The sequence below is a fragment of the Chiloscyllium plagiosum genome, unplaced genomic scaffold (assembly GCF_037043375.1).
Source record: "Chiloscyllium plagiosum isolate Xiang-an unplaced genomic scaffold, Cpla_swu_hap1 HiC_scaffold_19, whole genome shotgun sequence".
Taxonomy (NCBI): domain Eukaryota; kingdom Metazoa; phylum Chordata; class Chondrichthyes; order Orectolobiformes; family Hemiscylliidae; genus Chiloscyllium; species Chiloscyllium plagiosum.
In genome coordinates, this window is record NW_028270157.1 from 71,221,350 (window position 1) to 71,243,746 (window position 22,397).

Sequence of the window (22,397 nt, forward strand, 5' to 3'; positions counted from 1 at the left end):
ATTGGGTCAGATTGGGATATCTGGTCAGAACCGATGAGTTGAACCAAAGGGTCTGTTTCCATGCTGTATGACTCTATGATTGTATTTCAAAAATGGCCAATCGTATGCTTTGGATAACTCTTCGACAGCCAGCTGCAATCTCCAAAGGTGACCTTTCCATTTTCTCTACACTGAACACATAGTTCATCTTCCACTGGGGGCTGTTAACTCGTATTTGGCGTTATATCATGGTAACGTTTTGCCTCACCAGAATGGCCTGTCAGTGTGTGAATCACTTCGATATCCTGCAGGTTCCATACGATCATCATTCCATCCAGTGAAGCTGCCACCAGCAGTGTGCAATCAGTACTTAGCTCCATTGCAGTCACCCCTGTGGACAGAAGCAAGTTAATGGCTACATTAATGAGATGCTACAGTAAATTAGAGATGATACCCACAGCTAGTCAGATCCCCTTCATGATCACTTAATGAAGATCTCCCCTGAAGTTGGCCTTTTCAAAGACAAACTTGACTTCAACGAATCTGCACTTGACATTTGACCTTAACATATTTTTAGTTCTTCCCAGCCTTGTGAAGGTTTTGATCTTTTGAGAGTTCTCGGAGCAGTAATGAAGATTTCCCCTGAAGCTAAGAAGAGAAATAAGCTGTCAATGGGGTGTGCACTTGACTAAAAGGAGTTACTGAGGAATAACATTCACTGAGACATACAGCATGGAAACAGACCCTTCGGTCCAACTCTGACATGCTGACCAAATTTCCCAAACTAATATTAGTCCAGTGTTTGGCCCCTATACCTCTCCCCTTTATTATTCATATACCTGTCCAAACGTCTGTTAAATACTGTAACTGTACCTGCATTTATCATTTCCTCTGGCAGTTTATTTCATACTCTCTGTGTGAAAAAGTTGCCCCTCACGTTCTTTTTAAATCTTTCTGCTCTCACCTTAAAAATATGCCCGCTAGTTTTGGGCTCCCCCACCCCAGGGAAAAGACCTTGACTATACACTCTATCCATGCCTCTCGTGATTTGATAAACTTCTATAAGATGACCCCTCAGCCTCTGATGCTCCAGGGAAAACAGCCCCAACCATTCAACCTCTCCCTATGGCTCCAGGAGTGGCAAAAGTCCAGAAATTGGACAAAAATTAAAAATGAGAGGGATGAAAAGGAAGTTCCATTGAGCTATTTGTGAACTGATTGAAGAGTTCATTTGTTTCAATAGGAAACCTTAAATGTGACCCTTCCTCATTCACATCAACTCACAATACCCTCTTCTGATGAAAACCCCAACCTTCCAGCACAGGAACCATTCAGGAACTGAGATAAATGTATTGATTTCTGAGTGGCATTTGCTGAAAGAACGTTGGCAGGTAGCTGAGCACTGACAGAGGAAGCTTCAATGATGTGAGATACTGACTCAATCCACCCTAATCAGGGTCCACCCTCGGCAGGAATCCTACACTTTCACCCCAACAGGGATAGCTGGATAATCCTGCCGATATGATCTTTCAGGAATTGTTTTATTTCCTTGATAAACAGCTCAGGCGTACTTTCAACACTTTATCCCAAAAACACTGAATTCAGTAAGAAGCTGACAAGTGTACACCCAATGTAAAGGTCAAAACCCTGTAGTCCTTTTTGTTATTTTCAGTGACTTTCAATATTGTACAGGTGGAGGACCGAACACCCATAATATTCACTTTTGAAGAGAAACTCATTTTCACATGCATTAAATATCTGGAAATTCATTTTACAGGAAATAAGAAAGAAATTATACCCCATAAAAACTGAAAGAACTACAGATGCTGTAACTCAGATTCAAAAATAGAAATTGCTTCTAAGGAAAGGTCACTCGACCCTGATAGTTGTCCACAGATGCTGCCAGACCTGCTAAGCTTTTCCAGCAATTTCTCTTTTAGTTTCAGAAGTTATACTCGGTTGTGTTGGTTCCTGAAAGGTTACTTTTATGAAAATTAATTTTATAAGGGAACTTAAATTGTGAATGTAACATGATGAAATAACAAAGCGAATTAATTTAAGGAATATTTTGGGGAACATATTTCAATTGCTTTAAGGCAGGATTTATCTTCACGTTTGAGATCATAAATGATCCGACCCTGAAATAATTAATTGTTGCATTAATTGTAACACATTTAAGAAGTGTCTTAGTTTGTCTTTCAGTAAGTCTCTCACACTTCCAGCAGTGAAAAGCTGTAGAGCTCTGTGTCATCTTGTGTCAGCTAAGAAATTCAGATGCTTTAAGGTGTAACTGAAAGGGGAACATGTGGAGCGTACCTTTGCTGAAGCCAGTCAATGTCGTTCTTAGTGGTCCCCCAGGAGGCTGAAAGAAGCCACACAGAGGAGTGAAGATTGGGTTGGGACATGCAGCACACCATCTTTCACATTGCTGGCACAGTTTGTCAATCATTGGGTAAGAACCCTTGAAGAAATGGAGGCGAGCCAACATCTCAGTGTAAAGGACACTCTGGTCTACAAAGAAAATACAAGACACTGGTATTAAACGTTACACAGGACACTCTTTCAGAATGGCTAACCATCTAAGTACTAGGTACTGGTCACCAGCTCTATTTCAAGTGAATGTTTATCGTGACCAATTTGGTTTTGTCAAACCACAAGTATTAAATCACAGCTGTGCTAACCCATTCCCTTCTCTGAAGGACTGACAGCAAATATTTCTGAAACCAATATTAACCCGTTCTCTTTTCTAAGGGAGTATTAACCTATTCCATTCTCTAAGTCAGTGATGAGTACACTGATCTCTAAGGAGTAATAACACACACTATTCTTCAAGGAAGGGTTAACCCAGTCCATTTTCACAGTGAATGTTAACCTAATCTAGTATCTCAGTGAATGTTTACCCAATACATTCTCTCAGTTAACATTCACCTGATCTAGTCTCTCATCTGACAATGAACATTAACCCAGTCCATTCTCACAGTGAACATTAACCCAGTCCATTCAGTCAGTGAACGTTCACCCGATCTAGTCTCACATCTGACGATGAATATTAACCCAGTCCATTCTTACAATGAACATTAACCTAATCTATTCTCACAGTGAATATTAACTCAGTCCATTCTCACAGTGAATATTAACTCAGTCCATTCTGTCATGAATGTTAACCTAGTCTATTTTCAAAAGGGATGCTAAACCATTTCATTCCAGCAGGAATAACTCACTCATTTTCTAATGTTGTGTTAACTAATTCATTCATCAATGCAGTAAGAAGCCTCCAAGGATATGTGAACTCTTCCTGTTCTGCAAGACAGTGACCAGCCACTCCACTATCAGCAGTTGCTCTTACCTATTCCATTCTCCATGAAGTCCACTGTTGGCCAGATCAGTAAAAGTGCATCCTGAACAAGCTGCACCTCAGGACAATCGATTTGCTTGGTGCAGGCATAAAAATCCTCCAGCAAACCTTTCATTCCTGAGGCTTGTACTTTGCAAACTATCCATTCCATGTTCCCTGAAAATTCCAAAGAACCCAAGATGTTAACACAGTGCTGAGAGCTCATGAGGTAAAAACAATGACTGCAGATGCTGGAAACCAGATTCTGGATTAGTGGTGCTGGAAGAGCACAGCAATTCAGGCAGCATCTGAGGACAGGCAAAATCGACGTTTCGGGCAAAAGCCCTTCATCAGGAATAAAGCTGATGAAGGGCTTTTGCCCGAAACATCGATTTTTGCCTGTCCTCGGATGCTGCCTGAATTGCTGAGAGCTCATGGCCCTGTTAGGCCTCAATATATCCTGTGGGAGAATGTGTGGTACTGTTGTTGAGTCAGACATTAACTCAGATGGGGAAATGGTATTCTGTTGAGAGGGAGAGACAAATGAAAACTGCAGTTTGTGAAGCAGTGTCGATTGGTGGAGCTGGGACGTTTACCAGTCAAGGACTGTTAAGTAAATAACAAGGCCCGTATCAAAGGTTCTTGTGTTAGTTACCTCTCAAATACAACTGTAGCACTGAGGTCGACACAGGAGAACACAAGAGCGGTCTGAGTTCAACAACAGGGAATGATTCTTTTAACCTGAAGGGAATGTTTTCTCAACCTCCATCAGTTTTGTCCATTTTGCCTGTTCCCTGAGTGAGAATACTGACCGGCTCCTAAAAACCTTCAATCTTTAGTTCTATATTTCGTTGAGTCTTTTCTAAAGTAGTATACGCAACTTTTAAGGGGTGACATGGTGGCTGCTTCATGGCGCCAAGGAACCTGGGTTTGATTCCAGCCTCGGGTGACTGTCTGTGTGGAGTTTGCACATTCTCCCCGTGTCCGCGTGGATTTCCTTCGGGTGCTCCAGTTTCCTCCCACAATCCAAAGATGTAAAGATTAGATAGATTGGTCATGCTAAATTGCCTATAGTGTCCAGGGGTGTGTGGCTTAGGTGGGTTAGCCATGAGAAATGCAGGATGATAGGGTAGAGTGTGGGTCTAGGTGGGATGCTCCTCAGAGGGTGGGTGTGGACTCGAGCGGCTGGATGGCCTTTATCCACACTGTAGGGATCGAATAATTTATACCTGGTAGGTATACACATATCTGTCTGTGTGTATATGCACATGTATGAATCATGGGGCACTCTATATACAGTCAGTGAAGTACTTTCAAAATGCAGTTACCTTGTAGGAAACACAACAGCAATTTTGGGCATAGCAAGTTCCCACAGACAGCAATATGACATACAACCAGGATATCCTGGCATACTGGGTATTGTACATTGACATCATTTGACATTATGTCAAATTTCCATTATAATGATGGATGATTGGGGGTTAAAGATTAACCAGACTATTGAAAAACTTCCATGGGTTTCTTGAAATAGTCCCTGGGGATTTTGATGCCTCTGAGATGACAGATTTGATTTAATGTCTTTGCGAAAATTCAGCATCCCGTACAGAGCTGCATTCCCTCAGTGCTGCACTGTTAACAATGTCCTCATGTTTCTGGACTGGGGGTTGAACCCATGATGACTGAGTTATGGCTGACAGTCTATTGGATGTTAATTGGTCATCTCTCTGGGCCGCAGGACAGTCACTGACAGTCACATCAGCTCAATGGTTCATAATCAGAGGCTTCAAGATCATTCTGCCAATATCTCCACTCAGTGCCCAGATATGTCCTGAATACAATATACACACAGTGTCCCAGAATAGCCGACACATGTTTAGATCACTAAGCAGAGGATCTCAGATTACGATCATCCTCCTTAGAGTGAGGTTAGAAGCTCTTCCTTACCAAGAACCTCCTGTTTCAGCTCCTCAATGCGTCCCCCATTCAGCAGATGGTGCGGTAGTTCGCTCAGTTTCCGCAAGTTCAGGACATCGTCACCAAATCTCAGTGGCTGAGCAGAGACCTAGGCCGAAGCAAAAAGGTTCGATTCACAATCATTGGATTCTGCTAGAACCCTGACTCCTGAGGGAGGTTCACAAAGGGACCAGGATCTATGAATGTTTTAATCCAAGCTGATTTCCAATAGGCAAAGCGACAGAGGTTTGAGAGGTGTCTATCACACTCTGAGTCCGAGGTGGCAGTGCAATCACTTGGCTGTGGACCATTCTTGAAAGCTACCCCTCTGGCCATGGGCTAGTAGCTATTGTTATTATGAGCTATTTGTCATTCTGGGACCTTGATCAGATGGGCCAGTGGGCTGAGGAGTGGCAGATGGAGTTTAATTGAGATAGCTGTGAGGTGTTGCATTTTGGTAAGGCAAACCAGGCCAGGACTTACACAGTAATGGTAGGGCACTGGGGAGTGTTGCTGAACAAAGAAACCTAGGGGTGTGGGTACACAGTTGTTTGAAAGTGGAGTCACAGGTACCCGAGTAGTGAAGATGGTGTTTGGTACGCTTGTTTTCATTGGTCAGTACATTGAGTATAGAAGTTGGGATGTCATGTTGCAGCTGTACAGGACATTGATGAGGCCACCTTTAGGATACTGCGTTCAGTTCTGGGATCCCTTCTATAGGAAGTATGTTGTTAAATTTGAGAAGATGCAGAAAAGGTTTTCAAGGATGTTGCCGGGGTTGGAGGGTTTGAGCTATAGGGAGAGGCTGAATAGGCTGGGGCTGTTTTCCCTGAAGCGTCGGAGGCTGAGGGGTGACCTTATAGAGGTTTATAAAATCATGAAAGGCATGGATAGGGTAAATAGCCAAAGTCTTTTTTTCATCTTTTAGGGGAGTCAAAAACTGGAAGGCATAGGTTTAAGTTGAGAGGGGAAAGACTTAAAAAGGACCTGAGGGGTAATTTGTTTTCATGCAGAGGGTGGTGCATATATGGAATGAGCTTCCAGAGGAGCTGGGTACAATTTTAACATTTAAAAGGCATCTGGATGGGTATATGAACGGGAAGAGTTTAGATAGTTATGGACCAAATATTGGCAAATGGGACTAGATCACATTGGGATGTCTGCTTGCACGGACATGTTGGGCTGAAGGGTTTGTTTCTGTGCTATATGACTCTGACTCACTATTGAGGACTTCAGATCATTTGATAGTGGCTTCAGTCACACAACCTAATCATCTCACATCCCTCCCTGCAGTCACTTCATTTTTAACTCCTGTGCGGTTTAACCATATCTCGAACATAGCTGATCAAAATATTTGTAAATTGTATTGAAAGCATGGGCATTGCAGGTGGGGGCCAGCATTTATTGCCCGTCTCTAATTTCCCAGGAGAAGGTGGTGGCGAGCTGTAGGTTCGACCACAATGCTGTATGGGGAGGAGTTCCAGGATTTTGATCCAACGACAGTGAAGGAACAGCGGGCCATTTCCAACTCAGGGTGATGAGTGGCTTGGAACATAACTCGTAGGTGGTGGCATTCCCATTTATCTCCTGCCCTTGTCCTTTTAGGTGGAAGTGGTGTGTGGGTTTGGAAGGTGCTGTCTGAGGATCTTTGGTGAATTTCTGCAGTGCATCTTGTAGGTGGTACACACTGAGCGGTGGAGGGAATGAATGCTTGTGGCCAATTAAGTGGGGGCTGCTTTGTCCTGGATGGTGTCAAGCTTCTTGAGTGTTGTTGTAGCTGCACCCATCCAGGCAAGTGGGGAATATTCCATCCCTGACTTGTGCCTTTCGCATGGTGGACTGTGAACTCAGTGAGTAGTGGATTCTTGGACAATCGGGGCAGAGAAGCATAGCCTGGGCAAACTGTACCTTCCTGTCTGCAACCAGAGTCTCCTTCAGGAGTGGAAGTGTGATGCTTTTCCTGTTGCCATGACTCCACGTTCCCTTGAAATAATCAGCCAGCACCGAGTGCTGTTTGGTTTTCTCCTCCGCCAGCAGGTACAGCTCATACACCACCTCCGTGAACTGCCTGAAATAAGCACAGGAACCGTTATGTTTGGCTGTCAGCTGGGTGTGACACACTGTTGTGTTAAAATTAACTGAAATAGTCACCTAGTCCACACTGTACCTGTCTGTGATCGGGGCCGACTGGACTGAAATACTGCAGGTCTTCAGTTGATTACAGAGATCAGCTGATCCCTTTCGGGTCTGACCCTGCAGAGGTGAGAGGGGAGAGATTCTAAGCTACACCCCCATCCTCCCTACTGAACTACCTTTCATGTTGTGGGCGCCTGGAGATTAGGCCAGTTCAAGGCCTGATTCCCTGAGGAGCACACAGGGGGTGTCAACACTTCACACGGAGCTGGGGGTGAGCTTCCTGTTTACCCAGGCTCGACAGGGTAAGTCAGAACTAACGTGTCACACTTCCCTTCCCAGTGGCCAGTGTTCAAAATGGCTGCTTTGGCTGCCATTGGCTGAGCCAAGAGTAACTAAAGAACAATTGAAACACGGGGAAATGGTGGTGTAGTAATCCACAGGTCTGGGAGCCATAGTTCAAATCCCACTAAAGCAGCTGGTGGAACTTAAAGTTGATTTTTTTAAAAATCCTGGAACATAAAGCATATGGTCACCATGACAACTGTTATCAATAGTTGTAAAAATCCATCCACTCCCAGGGACAAAAATCCACCATTCATAGCTGGTCCGGCCCTACATGTGACTCCAGACGCATGGCAATATGGTTAACAATGGCTTAGCAAGTCAATCAACACTACCAGGGGTGGGGAAACAAATACCAGCCTTGCCAATGATACCCACAGCCCATGAAGGAATAGAGGGTAAAAGACGTTCTTTACAGATGCCTATGTGCAATGGATATCTATAAAGGGCCCTCGCTCATGGAAGAGAATATTGGAATGAGTTAAATCTCCTAACTAACAGGTACCAGCACAGAATTGGGACAGGTTCGCTGCTCCCACCTCACATAGAGTAAAGAACAAGCTCAAAACAAAATAGAAAATGATATTTGGAGCTGGAAGCAAAAATTGAGAATGTAACGGAGGAAGAAATGTCATGAAGATGGAGGCCAGGAAAATGTTCATTGTCTAAGAGGGCTGAAATCCTAATGGATGGAAATGTGAAAACAAAAATAGGCATTGCAGAGTGAAAAGAAAGGAAGAAAGATTTGCATTTATGTAGCACCTTTCATGATCCCCAGATATCTCAAAGTACTTGAAGCACTTTTGATGTGTGATCACTGTTGTGACAGGGCAACCAATTTTGCACACAGGAAGCTTTGACAAACAGCAAAGAGCGACGATGGCCCAGAAAATCTGTTAGTGTGATGTTAAAGCTAAATAACAGATGGGACACCAGGAGCAACTTCTTTTCCCTTGTTCCAGCCAGCACCACATTTCCCATTAACCTGAGCCAACAGACAGCGGTTTGTCTCATCTCATCTAACACTGCGGCACACCTTCAGGACTGCAATGTAAAGTTGGCCTAGGACATTGTGCTTAGGTCCTGGAGTGGGGCTTGAAGCACCTAAATCAGAAACAGATTCGACAAATTGACCCCTTGCTGGCATTCAACCCAAGAATGGCAGTGCCTGCAGATTGAGATTCAGCTCAGGGCTCGAACACTTACCGGTGATAAAGGCCAAGGACTGGGAACCCATCTGCCTGCCTCTCCACCAGATAATCCCCGATGTCATATCGAAGCCGGGTCCACAGTAAGGGAGGGAGGCGGATGATGTCTTTGTTTGGAGGGGACCAGTATTGGTAGATGTCACCAAGCACTTCATCGTCCAATGAGAGGATCTCCTTTAGCTCACTCTCTGACAGTCCGTTCCTGTAAGTCAAGGTGCCAGACTGTAATCGTTCAATGAGCTGTAGTATAACAGAATCATACATTGCAACAACAACTCAGATTTCTGCAGCACCTTTCACATAATATACTATCCCAAGGCAATTCACAAGAGTGTAATAAAACATTGAGCCACAACAGGAAGTATTAGATCACATGACTAAAGTTAATGACTGTTTCCTCACTTTGTTACATTTGCTAATAACTTTATTCAAGCTAAATAAGTAAAAGTGGTAACTATTAATTGCCTCAACATATGTTTAGAGGGAGCACCAACAATGGTAGTAGAAGGAGCTATAAGACTGAGTAGTCAATAAACTCTCACCACAAAGAGATGTATTTGGTGTTCTGACTCTCTGGTGGGTTTGGATGCAGATTGACAGCACCTACTTGCTTGCACACTGTCACCTCTGGTGTCCCCTGAGGATTGATTCTTGGTCCCTTCCTGTTTCTCAGTAAAGCTGTACACTGATTGCCTCCACATTTACCTGACCAATCATCCACCACTGTTAAATTATCAGGCCACTTAGCCGACATCTATTCATGAGCAAAGACTCTCAGGCAATTACACTTTGGGAAAACTGAAGATATTGTTTTAGCTCCCTGCTCCAAAACCCCACTCTCTGCCCAAAGAGGAAGTTAGATAGAGGGGGAAGAAGATGTGAGATAGATGCGGGGAGGTGTGAGATCGAGAGGGAAGGAGGTCATAGACTCATAGAGATGTACAGCATGGAAATAGACCCTTCGGTCCAACCCGTCCATGCAGACCAGATATCCCAACCCAATCTAGTCCCACCTGCCAGCACCCAGCCCATATCTCTCCAAACCCTTCCTATTCATATACCCATGCAAATGCCTCTTAAATGTTGCAATTGTACCAGCCTCCACCACATCCTCTGGCAGCTCATTCCATACACACACCACCCTCTGCATGAAAAGGTTGCCCCTTAGGTCTCTTTTGTATCTTTCCCCTCTCACCCTAAACTTTTGCCCTCGAGTTCTGGATTCCCCAAACCCAGAAAAAACACTTTGCTTATTTATCCTATCCATGCCCCTCATAATTTTGTAAACCTCTAAAGGGCCACCCCTCAGCCTCTGACACTCCAGGGAAAACAGCCTCAGCCTGTTCAGCCTCTCCCTATAGCTCAGATCCTCCAACCCTGGCAACATCCTTGTAAATCTTTTCTGAACCCTTTCAAGTTTCACAACATCTTTCCGATAGGAAGGAGACCAGAATTGCACGCAATATTCCAACAGTGGCCTAACCAATGTCCTGTACAGCCGCAACATGACCTCCCAACTCCTGTACACAATACTCTGACCAATAAAGGAAAGCATACCAAACGCCTTCATCACTATCCTATCTACCTGCGACTCCACTTTCAAGGACCTATAAACCTGCACTCCAAGGTCTCTTTGTTCAGCAACACTCCCTAGGACCTTACCATTAAGTGTATAAGTCCTGCTAAGATTTGCTTTCCCAAAATGCAGCACCTCGCATTTATCTGAATTAAACTCCATCTGCCACTTCTCAGCCCATTGGCCCATCTGGTCCAGATCCTGTTGTAATCTGAGGTAACCCTCTTCGCTGTTCACCACACCTCCAATTTTGGTGTCATCTGCAAACTCACTAACTGTACCCCCATGCTCGCATCCAAATCATTTTTGTAAATGACAAAAAGTAGAGGGCCCAGCACCAATCCTTGTGGCAGTCCACTGGTCACAGGCCTCCAGTCTGAAAAACAACCCTCCACCAGCACCCTCTGTCTTCTACCTTTGAGCCAGTTCTGTATCCAAATTGCTAGTTCTCCCTGTATTCCATGAGATCTAACCTTGCTAATCAGTCTCCCATGGGGAACCTTGTCGAACGCCTTACTGAAGTCCATATAGATCACATCTACTGCTCTGCCCTCATCAATCCTCTTTGTTACTTCTTCAAAAAATTCAGTCAAGTTTATGAGACATGATTTCCCATGCACAAAGCCATGTTGACTATCCCTAATCAGTCCTTGCCTTTCCAAATACATGTACATCCTGTCCCTCAGCATTCCCTCCAACAACTTGCCCACCACCGAGGTCAGGCTCACCGGTCTATTATTCCCTGGTTTGTCTTTACCGCTCTTCTTAAATAGCGGCACCACGTTTGCCAACCTCCAGTCTTCCGGCACCTCACCTGTGACTATCGATGATACAGATATCTCAGCAAGAGGTCCAGCAATCATTTCCCTGGCTTCCCACAGAGTTCCAGAGTACACCTGATCAAGTCCTGGGGATTTATCCACCTTTTAAATGTTTCAAGACATCCAGCACTTCCTCCTCTGTAATATGGACATTTTTCAAGATGTTACCATCTATTTCCCTACATTCTATACCTCCCATGTCCTCTTCCACAGTAAACACTGATGCAAAATACTTATTAGTATCTCCCCCTTCTCCTGCGGTCCCCACAAAGGCCACCTTGCTGATCTTTGAGGGGCCCTATTCTCTCCCTAGTTATCCTTTTATCCTTAATGTATTTGTAAAAACCCTTTGGATTCTCCTTAACTCTATTTTCCAAAGCGATCTCATGTCCCCTTTTTGCCCTCCTGATTTCTCTCTTAAGTATACTCCTACTGCCTTTATACTCTTCTAAGGATTCACTCGATCTATTCTGTCTCTCCCTGACATATGCTTCCTTCTTTTTCTTAACCAAACCCTCGATTTCTTTAGTCACCCAGCATTCCCTGTACCCACCAGCCTTCCCTTTCACCCCAAAGAAGAGTCATGTCAGTCTTGAAACATTAACTCTGCTTCTCTCTCCACCGATGCTGTTAGACCTGCTGAGTTTCTCCAGCACTCTCTGGTTTTATGTGTAATAAACTTTTACTGTTTGCCAAAATTCAGCTTATCCTCATGTGCCTATTCTTCCCCACTTGGTATTAGCAGTTTAGACTCACACCAATAAGAGAGATTGATGACAGTGAATCTGACCAAAGCATCTCAGGTAGTTCCAATGGAGACAATCACAATACAAACCATGCCAACCAAGGGCAGCTTTTGTCTTATTTCTGACAATAGTCAAATTTAGAAGTCAAGGTTTTGCATGAGGTGATTCATTTTGGAAAAGCAAATCAGGGCAGGACTTATACACTTAATAGTGAGGCCCTGGGGAGTGTTACTGAACAAAAAGTGCAGGTTCATAATTCCTTGAAAGTGGAGTCTCAGATAGATCGGGTAGTGAAGAAGGCGTTTGATATGCTTTCCTTTATTGGTGAGAACATTAAGTATAGGAATTGCGGCTGTACAGGACATTGGTTAGGCCTCTTTTGGAATATTATGAGCAATTTTGGGCTCTCCCCTTTAAGAAGGATGTGGTGAAACTCAAAAGGTTTCAAATAAGACTTATAAGGACTTTACCAGGGTTGGAGGGTTTGAGCTATAGGGAGAAGCTGGATAGATTGGGGCTGTTTTCCCTGGAGCGTTGGAAGCTGAGGGGTAACCTTTTAAAGGTTCATAAAATCATGCGGGGCTTTTCCCTGGGGTCGGGGAGTCCAGAACTAGAGGACATAGGTTTAGGTTGAGAGGGGAAAGATTTAAAAGGGACCTAAGGGCCAACTTTTTCAGACAGAGGGTGGTACGTGTATGAAATGAGCTGCCAGAGGAAGTGGTGGAGGCTGGTACAATTGCAACATTTAAGAGGCATTTGGATGGGTATATGAATAGGAAGGGTTTGGAGGGATATGGGCCTGGTGCTGGCAGGTGGGACTAGATTGGGTTGGGATATCTGGTCGGCATGGACGGGTTGGACTGAAGGGTCTGTTTCCATGCTGTACATCTCTATGACTCAATGACTCTGTATATAATCTTGAAGACAGAAACAGGGGAATATATTACTAGGAACAAGGAAATGGCAGAGGAATTAAATGGGTACTTCAGATCTGTGTTCACTGGGGAAGACACAAGCAATCTCCCTGAGGTAACAGTGGCTGAAGGACCTGAACTTAAGGGAATTTATATTTGCCAGGATTTGGTGTTGGAGAGACTGTTAGGTCTGAAGGTTGATAAGTCTCCGGGGCCTGATGGTCTACATCCCAGGGTACTGAAGGAGGTGGCTCGGAAAATCGTGGATGCTTTGGTGATTATTTTCCAGAGTTCAATAGATTCGGGATCAGTTCCTGCGGATTGGAGGGTGGCTAATGTTATACTACTTTTTAAGAAAGGTGGGCGAGAGAAAGCAGGAAATTATAGACCAGTTAGTCTGACCTCAGTGGTGGGAAAGATGCTGGAGTCTATTATAAAGGATGAAACTACTGCACATCTGGATAGTAGTAACAGGATAGGACAGAGTCAGCATGGATTTATGAAGGGGAAATCATGCTTGACTAATCTTCTTGAATTTTTTGAGGATGTAACTCTGAAGTTGGACGAGGGTGATCCAGTAGATGTAGCGTACCTGGACTTTCAGAAAGCTTTTGATAAAGTCCCACACAGGAGGTTAGTGAGTAAAATTAGGGTGCATGGTATTGGGGGCAAAGTACTAGATTGGATTGAAAATTGGTTGGCTGATAGGAAACAAAGGGTAGTGATAAACGGCTCAATTTCGGAATGGCAGGCAGTGACCAGTGGGGTACCGCAGGGATCCGTGCTGGGACCACAGCTTTTTACAATATATGTTAATGATATAGAAGATGGTATCAGCAATAACATTAGCAAATTTGCTGATGATACAAAGCTGGGTGGCAGGGTGAAATGTGATGAGGATGTTAGGAGATTACAGGGTGACCTGGACAAGTTAGGTGAGTGGGCAGATGCATGGCAGATGCAGTTTAATGTGGATAAATGTATGGTTATTCAATTTGGTAGCAAGAACAGGAAGGCAGACTACTTCCTCAATGGAATCAATTTATGTAAAGGGGCAGTACAGAGAGATCTGGGTGTTCTTGTACACTAGTCAATGAAGGCAAGCATGCAGGTACAGCAGGTAGTGAAGAAGGCTAATAGCATGCTGGCCTTCATAACAAGAGGAATTGAGTATAGAAGCAAAGAGGTGCTTCTGCAGCTGTACAGGGCCCTGGTGAGACCACACCTGGAGTACTGTGTGCAGTTCTGGTCTCCAAATTTGAGAAAAGACATTCTGGCTATTGAGGGAGTGCAGCGTAGGTTCACGAGGTCAATTCCTGGAATGGCAGGATTACCTTACACTGAAAGACTGAAGCGACTGGGCTTGTATACCCTTGAGTTTCGAAGATTGAGAGGGGATCTGATTGAGACGTAGAAGATTATGAAAGGATTGGACACTCTGGCAGCAGGAAACATATTTCCACTGATGGGTGAGTGCCGAACCAGAGGACACAGCTTAAAAATACGGGGTAGACCATTTAGGACAGAGCTCAGGAGAAACTTCTTCACCCAGAGAGTGGTGGCTGTGTGGAATGCTCTGCCACAGGGGGCAGTGGAGGCCCACTCTCTGGATTCATTTAAGAAAGAGTTGGATAGAGCTCTCAAAGATAGTGGAATCAAGGGTTATGGAGATAAGGCAGGAACAGGATACTGATTAGGAATGATCAGCCATGATTATATTGAATGGCGGTGCAGACTCGAAGGGCTGAATGGCCTACTCCTGCACCTATTGTCTATTGTCTATAATATAGGAATAATTAAATGGAAATACTCTGCATAACATTAAGAACTGAAGGGCCTGTACTGTGCTGTACTGATCTATGTTCTATGGTTTTTTTTTGGTTCTAACTTTGAATTCTCTTAATGTTGTGGAAAAAAAGGATCCTGCTTCATGATTGTCAGGTCCATTGCTGAGCTAGAAATCTAGAGGCAGGGACTAATATTCACTAGAGCATGGTTTCAAAACCCTCAATAACAGTTTTAGGAATTTAAATTCAATGAATAAACTGGCAAATACTAGAATCATTTCCAATGATTGTGAATTGACTGGACTTTGAAAATAAACCCAGGGCAAGAGAGTGAACCTATATAACTCCAGCCCCTCCACTGTCTCCAACTTGCTGCATTGCCTATCTCACCTCTACCCCACTTTTCACAGCCTCACTGTCAGTCGTGATTCTGAGGGGAGCGCGGGCCTGTGTCAGCATGGAGAATGTTGGCTTGCATTTGTGTCACAGCAGCTGACTCCATCCCACCTCAGTTCATCTGCTGTGTAAACTGTCATCCACGGCGGGGGTCTTTGTTACTGCTACCCGTAACGGTTCCAGAACATTCCTGACCAATCTCCCACCTTGAGGCCATCTCAAAGACTTTGCTGCCCAAGTCCTAACTTGTACTTTGTCCCTTTCAGCTATCATCCCTGTGTTCTCCCAAACATTGGCTTTGGGCTGTGCAATGCCTTGATTTTAAGACTCTCTTCCTTATTAGCAAATCCATGTGTGGCCTCATCCCTCCCTATAACTGGAATAAATCACACAATTTCTGGAGATATCTGTTCTCCTCCAATCCCAATCTCTGGGACATTCCTGATTTGAACTTTCCCAACATTGGGCGGCTAAGTCTTTAGATTCTAAGCTCTAGATTCTATCATTGCATCTCCCTGGCTCTCTATGTCACACTTTCTGCTTTTCAAGCATACCTCTTTCATCAAGCTCTGTCCTAGTAGCACCTTATGGGGCTCAGTGTTACATTTTGTTTCATAAAGATCCTTGTGCAGTGCTGGAAGGTGCTACATGAATGCAAGTTGTCTTTAGTATAAGTAAACGTGACATGCGAATGTGACACCGGATGACCATAGTCTTTGGTCACATGCATTGGAAATGAACCTGTAATGAGGTACATTGTAAGCCCTTTCCCAATGGAATTGGGTGCCAATACCAAACTGAAGACATGGAGCCACTATGAGTTTCTCCTCCCTGCATTCCCAGATCAGGGATGACACAGGACTAAAGTGGGTACTGCAGATGCTGGAGATTAGAGTCAAGATTAGAGTGATGTTGGAAAAACACAGCAGGTCAGGCAGTATCTGAGGAGCAGAAAAATCGACACTTTCCTGATGGAGGGCTTTTGCCTGAAGCACCGGTTTTCCTGCTCTCAGGAATGACACAGTCAGGCTGCAAGGTGACCCCCTTTCTCGACATCTTTAACAGGACCCCACTGACCCCACATTTGAAGATTCCCTAGGGATCCCCCTGTTGCCAGAAGCAGTCCCAACCTCGACAATCAGACTATGGGTTTCTGGAGAGCCTCGGCTCACAGCAGAACCAACCTTGAGCAGACAATGTATCCCAGAGCATGCGAGACGAAGACCCGGCCATGCGTCTTCTCCAGGTGTGAGTATAAGAGACGCACAGCGTCCCGTGTGCCAGCAGCTACGTCCAGCTCTGAGGCCGGCACATACGAGCTCCACCTCTTGGCCTCGTCGAAGGTCAGTTTGAGCATGAGGGGTTGGCCGCAATCTCGGAAACGCTCCAGGATGAGGTTTCGCTGCTCTGTGGTTAGCCTCCTCTTCACCGTGCCCAGCAGCAGGTCGATGAGCTCTTGACCATGCTGGTTGGACAGAGGCTCCACCTCAAAGTGGCACTCGGGCCTGGGTATCACCTCCTGCAGCACGGCCAAGATGTTGTGCTCCGCTGGCAGGGTGGAGACTATGATGTGAACCTTGGGGGGGCATACCTTCGGCAGCCAGTGGAGTCTATGAGCTCCGTCGCTGGAAGACAACTGGTCCAGGGAGTCAAAGATAAGGACTAGGGTCTCTCGATTTCTCTTGGACGCTGTGCTCAGGAGGTTGTGGAAGAATCGGACTAGCTCAGTGTAAGAGTTGGTGACGTGGGCTGCAGGTACTTTGAGCCTAAAGGCCAGGCACACTTGGAAGCAGACACTTTTCAGCACTGAGTGTATCTCCGAGCTCAGGGCTGATGTACCCAGCAGCCTGGTGACCACCACACAGCCATTCCTGAAGGTTCTCCTCACCTCCTCGGCCAGCTTTGACATTACTGCCGTCTTGCCCGTGCCCGACGCCCCGTGGATGACCAGGGGCCAGTGGGTGCTCCCGTTGTGCTGCTCGAGGCATTGGCCAATATCGGTGAGGAGCTGCGAGCGCCCACAGAAGATGCTGCGCTTCACCCTGCAAAGATGGCCTTGGTGACGCAGTTCCTCAAAGAGCCAGGCCGGCTCCTCCCGGACCCCATGACGCGCTGCCACCTTTCCCTCGATCTGCTGCTTCATGTCCTCCACGAAGTTCTGGCACAAGTCGTGGAGATACTCAGCATGGGCTTGGCTCTGGGTGTCCAGAACTCCATCTGACCACTGCACCCAGTGCATCCGCAGGCTCCTGGTGGATTTGCCAACGACTTGGGCCTTTAGGCTGGCGAGTCGCTCCTGAGCCTCAGTGTCAATGCTCCCGTCGTCTTTAACGTCGATGAATTTGGGTAGCTGCTCCTGGTCGAAGTGATCCTGGATATTGGGGATGTCACGGATAAACACTGTTGAGCACACGTCCCCTTCTTTTGTTTCAACTAAGCCCCGGTCGATCTCAAACTCAGTAACTGCAACACAGTGAGGAAAGGGACCATAATTAGACCTGAACAATAATCAGCAGCAGTCATTCACCCAGGGAGACAGAGCCCTGATTCCATCTAGGTTACCCTGCACAAAGCCGGTGGCAATACAATTGAATTGGCTGTTACAGAGGTGAAGGATGGAGGTGATTGGAATGTTGTAAGAATTCCCTGTCAGTCGGATGATGATAGTTGAACATTAGTTACTCTGCGTAACATCATTGAGTCTGGGATCAGCAGGATCATGGATACAGGTACTGAGCGTTAACTAGGGAGACAGTAGCAGAATGATAATGTAGTGGGCCCTCTTTCAATGGGAGACAATAGTGAGAAGGACCACAGAGCAGGATAGCTCAGGCAGACCCTTCCTGGTAGCAGGATTTATCTTTGTCAAGGAGAAGTCTTGCAAAGAGAGAGAGAGAGAAAAGGCGAAAGACAGACAGAGAAAGGATCCCTTAACCAAAACTTGGATGAGAATATAGGAGGCATGGTTATTAAGTTTGCAGACGGCTCCAAAACTGGTGGCATACTGGACTATGTAAAAGGTTATTTAAAATTACAGAGATCTTGATCAATTGGCTCAGTGGGCTGAGGATTGGCAGATGGTGTTTAATTTGGATAAATGTGAGGTATTGCATTTTGGTCATACAAAGAACAGGATTTTTACAGTTAATGAAAGGGCCAGCATGAATAATGTTGTAGAACAGAAATATCTAGGAGTTTAGGTACATAACTCTTTGAAATTGGTGTCACATATAGACAGAGTGGTTAAAAAGACACTTGCCTTCATTGCGCAAACCTTTGAATAGAGGAGTTAGGAAGTCATGTTGAGGTTTTACAGGACATTGGTGAGGCCTCTTCTAAGATACTGTATGCAGTTCTGGTCACCCAGTTACAGGGAGGATATTATTAAGCAAGAGAGGCTTCATAAAGGATTGACCAGGATGTTGCTAGGAATGGAAGGCTTGAGATATAAAAATAGACTGGAAAAGCGACGACGCTTTTCCACTGGAAAGAAGGAGGCTTCAGATAACCTTACTGAAATTTATAAAATCATGAGGGGTGGAGAGAAGGTGAATGGCAGGTGTCTTTTCCTTAGAGTGGGGGAGTTCAAAACTAAGGGGGCGTATTTTTAAGGTGAGAGAAGAAAGGTTTAAAAAGGACATTATGGGCAACTTTTTACATAGAGAATGGTTCTTGTGTGGAATGAACTGCCAGAGGAAGTGGTGGATTGATGTATAGTTACAATGTTTAAAAGACATTTGGATAAGTAAATGAATAGCAAAGATTTAGAGGGATATGTGCCAAGCGCTGGTGGGTAAAACTAGTTTAGTTTGGGAACATGGCCAGCGTGGACTGATTAGACTGAAGGGTCTGTTTCCATGCTGCATGACTTTCTGACTCTTAGATGTATAATTACAGGCCTAATCAATGGAATAAAGAACCCAGCTTCATGATTTTCAGGTGCTATATTAGCTTAACCTCTTATTACAGTCATGTTGATGATCTAGTAATCTAAACGAGAGCATGAGTTCAAAACCTTCCGTAAATTGTGGGAATTTAAATTCAGTGAATAATCTGGGAAATGCTAGCCTCATTTGTGGGCGGCACGGTGGCACAGTGGTTAGCACTGCTGCCTCACAGCGCCAGAGACCCGGGTTCAATTCCCGCCTCAGGCGACTGACTGTGTGGAGTTTGCACGTTCTCCCCGTGTCTGCGTGGGTTTCCTCCGGGTGCTCCGGTTTCCTCCCACAGTCCAAAAGATGTGCAGGGTCAGGTGAATTGGCCATGCTAAATTGCCCGTAGTGTTAGGTAAGGGGTAAATGTAGGGGTATGGGTGGGTTTCGCTTCGGCGGGTCGGTGTGGACTTGTTGGGCCGAAGGGCCTGTTTCTACACTGTAATGTAATCTAATCTAATCTAATTTACAGTGATTGTGAAGCAACAGGATTTTGATAATAAACCTAGAGGAGGATGAAATTAAGCCTAGGTGCAGGAATGCAGTTGATTCTTAAGTTGAAAGGGCCCAGCAAACTATTTACTCCCAGTGCAGTTAGGGATGGGCAACAAATGCTAGTATTGCAGTGGGCGGCACAGTGGCACAGAGGTTAGCACTGTTGCCTCACAGCACCAGAGACCCGCGTTCAATTCCTGCCTCAGGCGACTGACTGTGTGGAGTTTGCACATTCTCCCCGTGTCTGCGTCGGTTTCCTCCCACAATCCAAAAAATGTGCAGGTTAGGTGAATTGGCCATGCTAAATTGCCCGTAGTGTTAGGTGAAGGGGTAAATGTAGGGGAATGGGTCTGGGTGGGTTACACTTTGGCGGATCGGTGTGGATTTGTTGGGCCAAAGGGCCTGTTTCCACACTGTAAGTAATCTAATCTATTGCCAGTGATGCCCATGGCCCAATAATGAGTTAACTCTGAGATAGGACCTTGGGTGACCTTCTTTTGCTTTCTAAGGGAAGAGAGGGCTTTGCTGTTCAGGATCAGCAGAATCCGGTGTGTCAGAGGGAGTGAGTCCTGAGGCACGTGCGGCCTACCTGATTTGAAATACTTGTGCCTTGCTCCTTTCTGTATTCGGCCCTCTTTCTCTGCCTGGGTGGCTGCGACTCGCAGGAGATCAGCAATGAGCTGCTGGAGGTCAGACCAGGATTGCAGGGCCTTCTCATGCTCCTCTCGCCTCTCGGTTCTCATCTTGCTGTAGTCCGGGAGATGTGTGGTGATAGGTTGGAGGATGTACACAGGTGGAACCGCATTCTCATCTTTCCAGAACCATTCCTGAAGCAGCTTCGAGGACTGGGAATCCGAAGCGTGCTTCAGGAGCAATTCCTCAAACTCCTTGCCCTCGATGACACGGGGGATGGGACGAAATCCGTAGCGATTGCCCAGCAGAGCCTGCCGGATTCCAATAAGTACTGGGATCAGTGATGGATCACAGCCGGTCAAAATCAAACTGCTCTTTACAAAAACTGAGGGGACGGGAGAACAATCAAAAATCAAGAAAATGACTTACAACAAAAGTGGGTCCCAGTGACATCCTTTTACAAGATTCGATCTCTGTCAGGCACAGTTCTGTGCTCATGTGGTCAGCAGTCAGTGTATTTGGTACTCCCCAGCGCATGTCAACTACCTGAGGAGATGTGGGACCACACAGTTACCCTGTGCTCCTGCATTAATGAGGGGCAGTTCTGTGTGCATGTTAATCTTCAAGAATGGTGGTTAGGTGGTTAAAAGCATTCATCTTTATTTAGACTTGGCAACAATTTGGAAAATTCCAAAGGGCTCATATGGAAAGAGAAAGCTGAACTGATCTGGTCCCTATTGCATCCATGCATGTTCTTCAGTGGCAGGTGGCCTGAAATGGATTTTTCGGTTGACCAACTCGAGCAGCTGATTCTCAAAGCCCTGGCAGTGCAGGATCAATGAGAATTGTTGCTTTGCAGAAAGTTTATGCCTTTCCAGGCACAGCTTGTGGGCTTAAACAAACAAGGGTGTTTCCTCACCACGTGATGCCAGCCCCCACCCTCCTCTTCCCCCAAGTGCGCCCCATTCCTTCACTGAGCCCCGACAAATATCCAAACTCTAGTGTCCAACTCTGAAGAGTCACCGTGTCCAGATAGCTCTGCACAGCACCCCCCCCCCCCCCCCCATACTCACTCCAGGTCACAATGCGTTCACATTGCAATCCCTCTCTGCCACACTCCCCCTCCCTCACACGCCTCCTCCCTCACATTCCATCTCCCTCACACTCCCCTCCCTCACACTCCATCTCCCTCACACTCCCCTCCCTCACACTCCATCTCCCTCATACTCCCGTCCTTCACACTCCCTCTCCTTCACACTCAATCTCTGCAGCTCTCCCTCTCCTTCACGCATCCTCTCTCTCCCTCAAACTTCTTATCACTCACAACCCTTCACACTCACACTCTATCTCCTTCACACTTCCTCTCTCTCATACTCAATCTCCCTCACACTCACCCTTCCTCACACTCCCCTCCCTCACACTCCATCTCCCTCACACTCCCTCTGCCTCACATGGAACCTCCCTTGCACTCCATTTCCCTTATGTTGAATCTCCCTCACCCACTCTGTTCTCTCCCATTTCCTTTCCCTCCATTCCTTCTCATTACTCACCCCTTTTGTGCCCTTTTCCTTCCATTTCCTTCATCCTCTCTCTCTCTCACACACACATACACAAACTCGCCCCTCACAATCCCCCTTCACCTTTGGAACAGTTAAATTAGCACCATAGTCTTAAATGAGGAAGAGGACAGATACGTAGATACTGTCCCTCAGTTGAGTGAAGGTCTGACTCACCTCAAAGACTAGGCCCAATTTTTGACAGAACTCCTGTACCTCTGGATAGGCCTTGTCCAAGAGAGCATCACGTTCCATGCTCATATCTGAAAAACACAGCAAGAGTTAGTGACTGTCTATTGTGTATGAGCAGACTGCTCTGGGACCGAGCCATACAACCACAGCCTAGTTAGAGAATTTTGGGTCTGGGTGATACAGACCTTGACAGAACTGTTCAGAAAGTGACAGCTGGAAAGAACCTCCATAGGAGAGCCTTTCGACCTTGATCTGGGGCATTCTAAATTGTATTAAAGTGTATGGATTTGTTTGAGGTGTGGTCACTAATGTTGGAAACATGCAGCCAATCATTATTTGACACATTCCACTATTCAGCTGATCATGGGGGATCTGCCTGTGGCCTTGATTCTACATT

At 45.6% G+C, this 22,397-nt stretch overlaps 1 protein-coding gene across 1 annotated transcript in view; it reads right to left on the reverse strand.

Moving 5' to 3' along the window:
* The window catches only part of nwd1 (NACHT and WD repeat domain containing 1), a 55,843-nt gene that overhangs the window by 30,949 nt on the left and 2,497 nt on the right, over window positions 1-22,397 (reverse strand). Inside the window, exons 2-11 of the mRNA XM_087996913.1 lie at window positions 21,986-22,071; window positions 20,682-20,798; window positions 20,209-20,563; window positions 16,377-17,655; window positions 8,951-9,154; window positions 7,175-7,334; window positions 5,258-5,375; window positions 3,326-3,490; window positions 2,296-2,490; window positions 248-370 (exon numbers count right to left, since the gene is read on the reverse strand). Coding sequence (XP_087853039.1) covers window positions 248-370; window positions 2,296-2,490; window positions 3,326-3,490; window positions 5,258-5,375; window positions 7,175-7,334; window positions 8,951-9,154; window positions 16,377-17,655; window positions 20,209-20,563; window positions 20,682-20,798; window positions 21,986-22,071 — 2,802 coding nt within the window. The remainder of the gene's footprint in view (window positions 1-247; window positions 371-2,295; window positions 2,491-3,325; window positions 3,491-5,257; window positions 5,376-7,174; window positions 7,335-8,950; window positions 9,155-16,376; window positions 17,656-20,208; window positions 20,564-20,681; window positions 20,799-21,985; window positions 22,072-22,397) is intronic.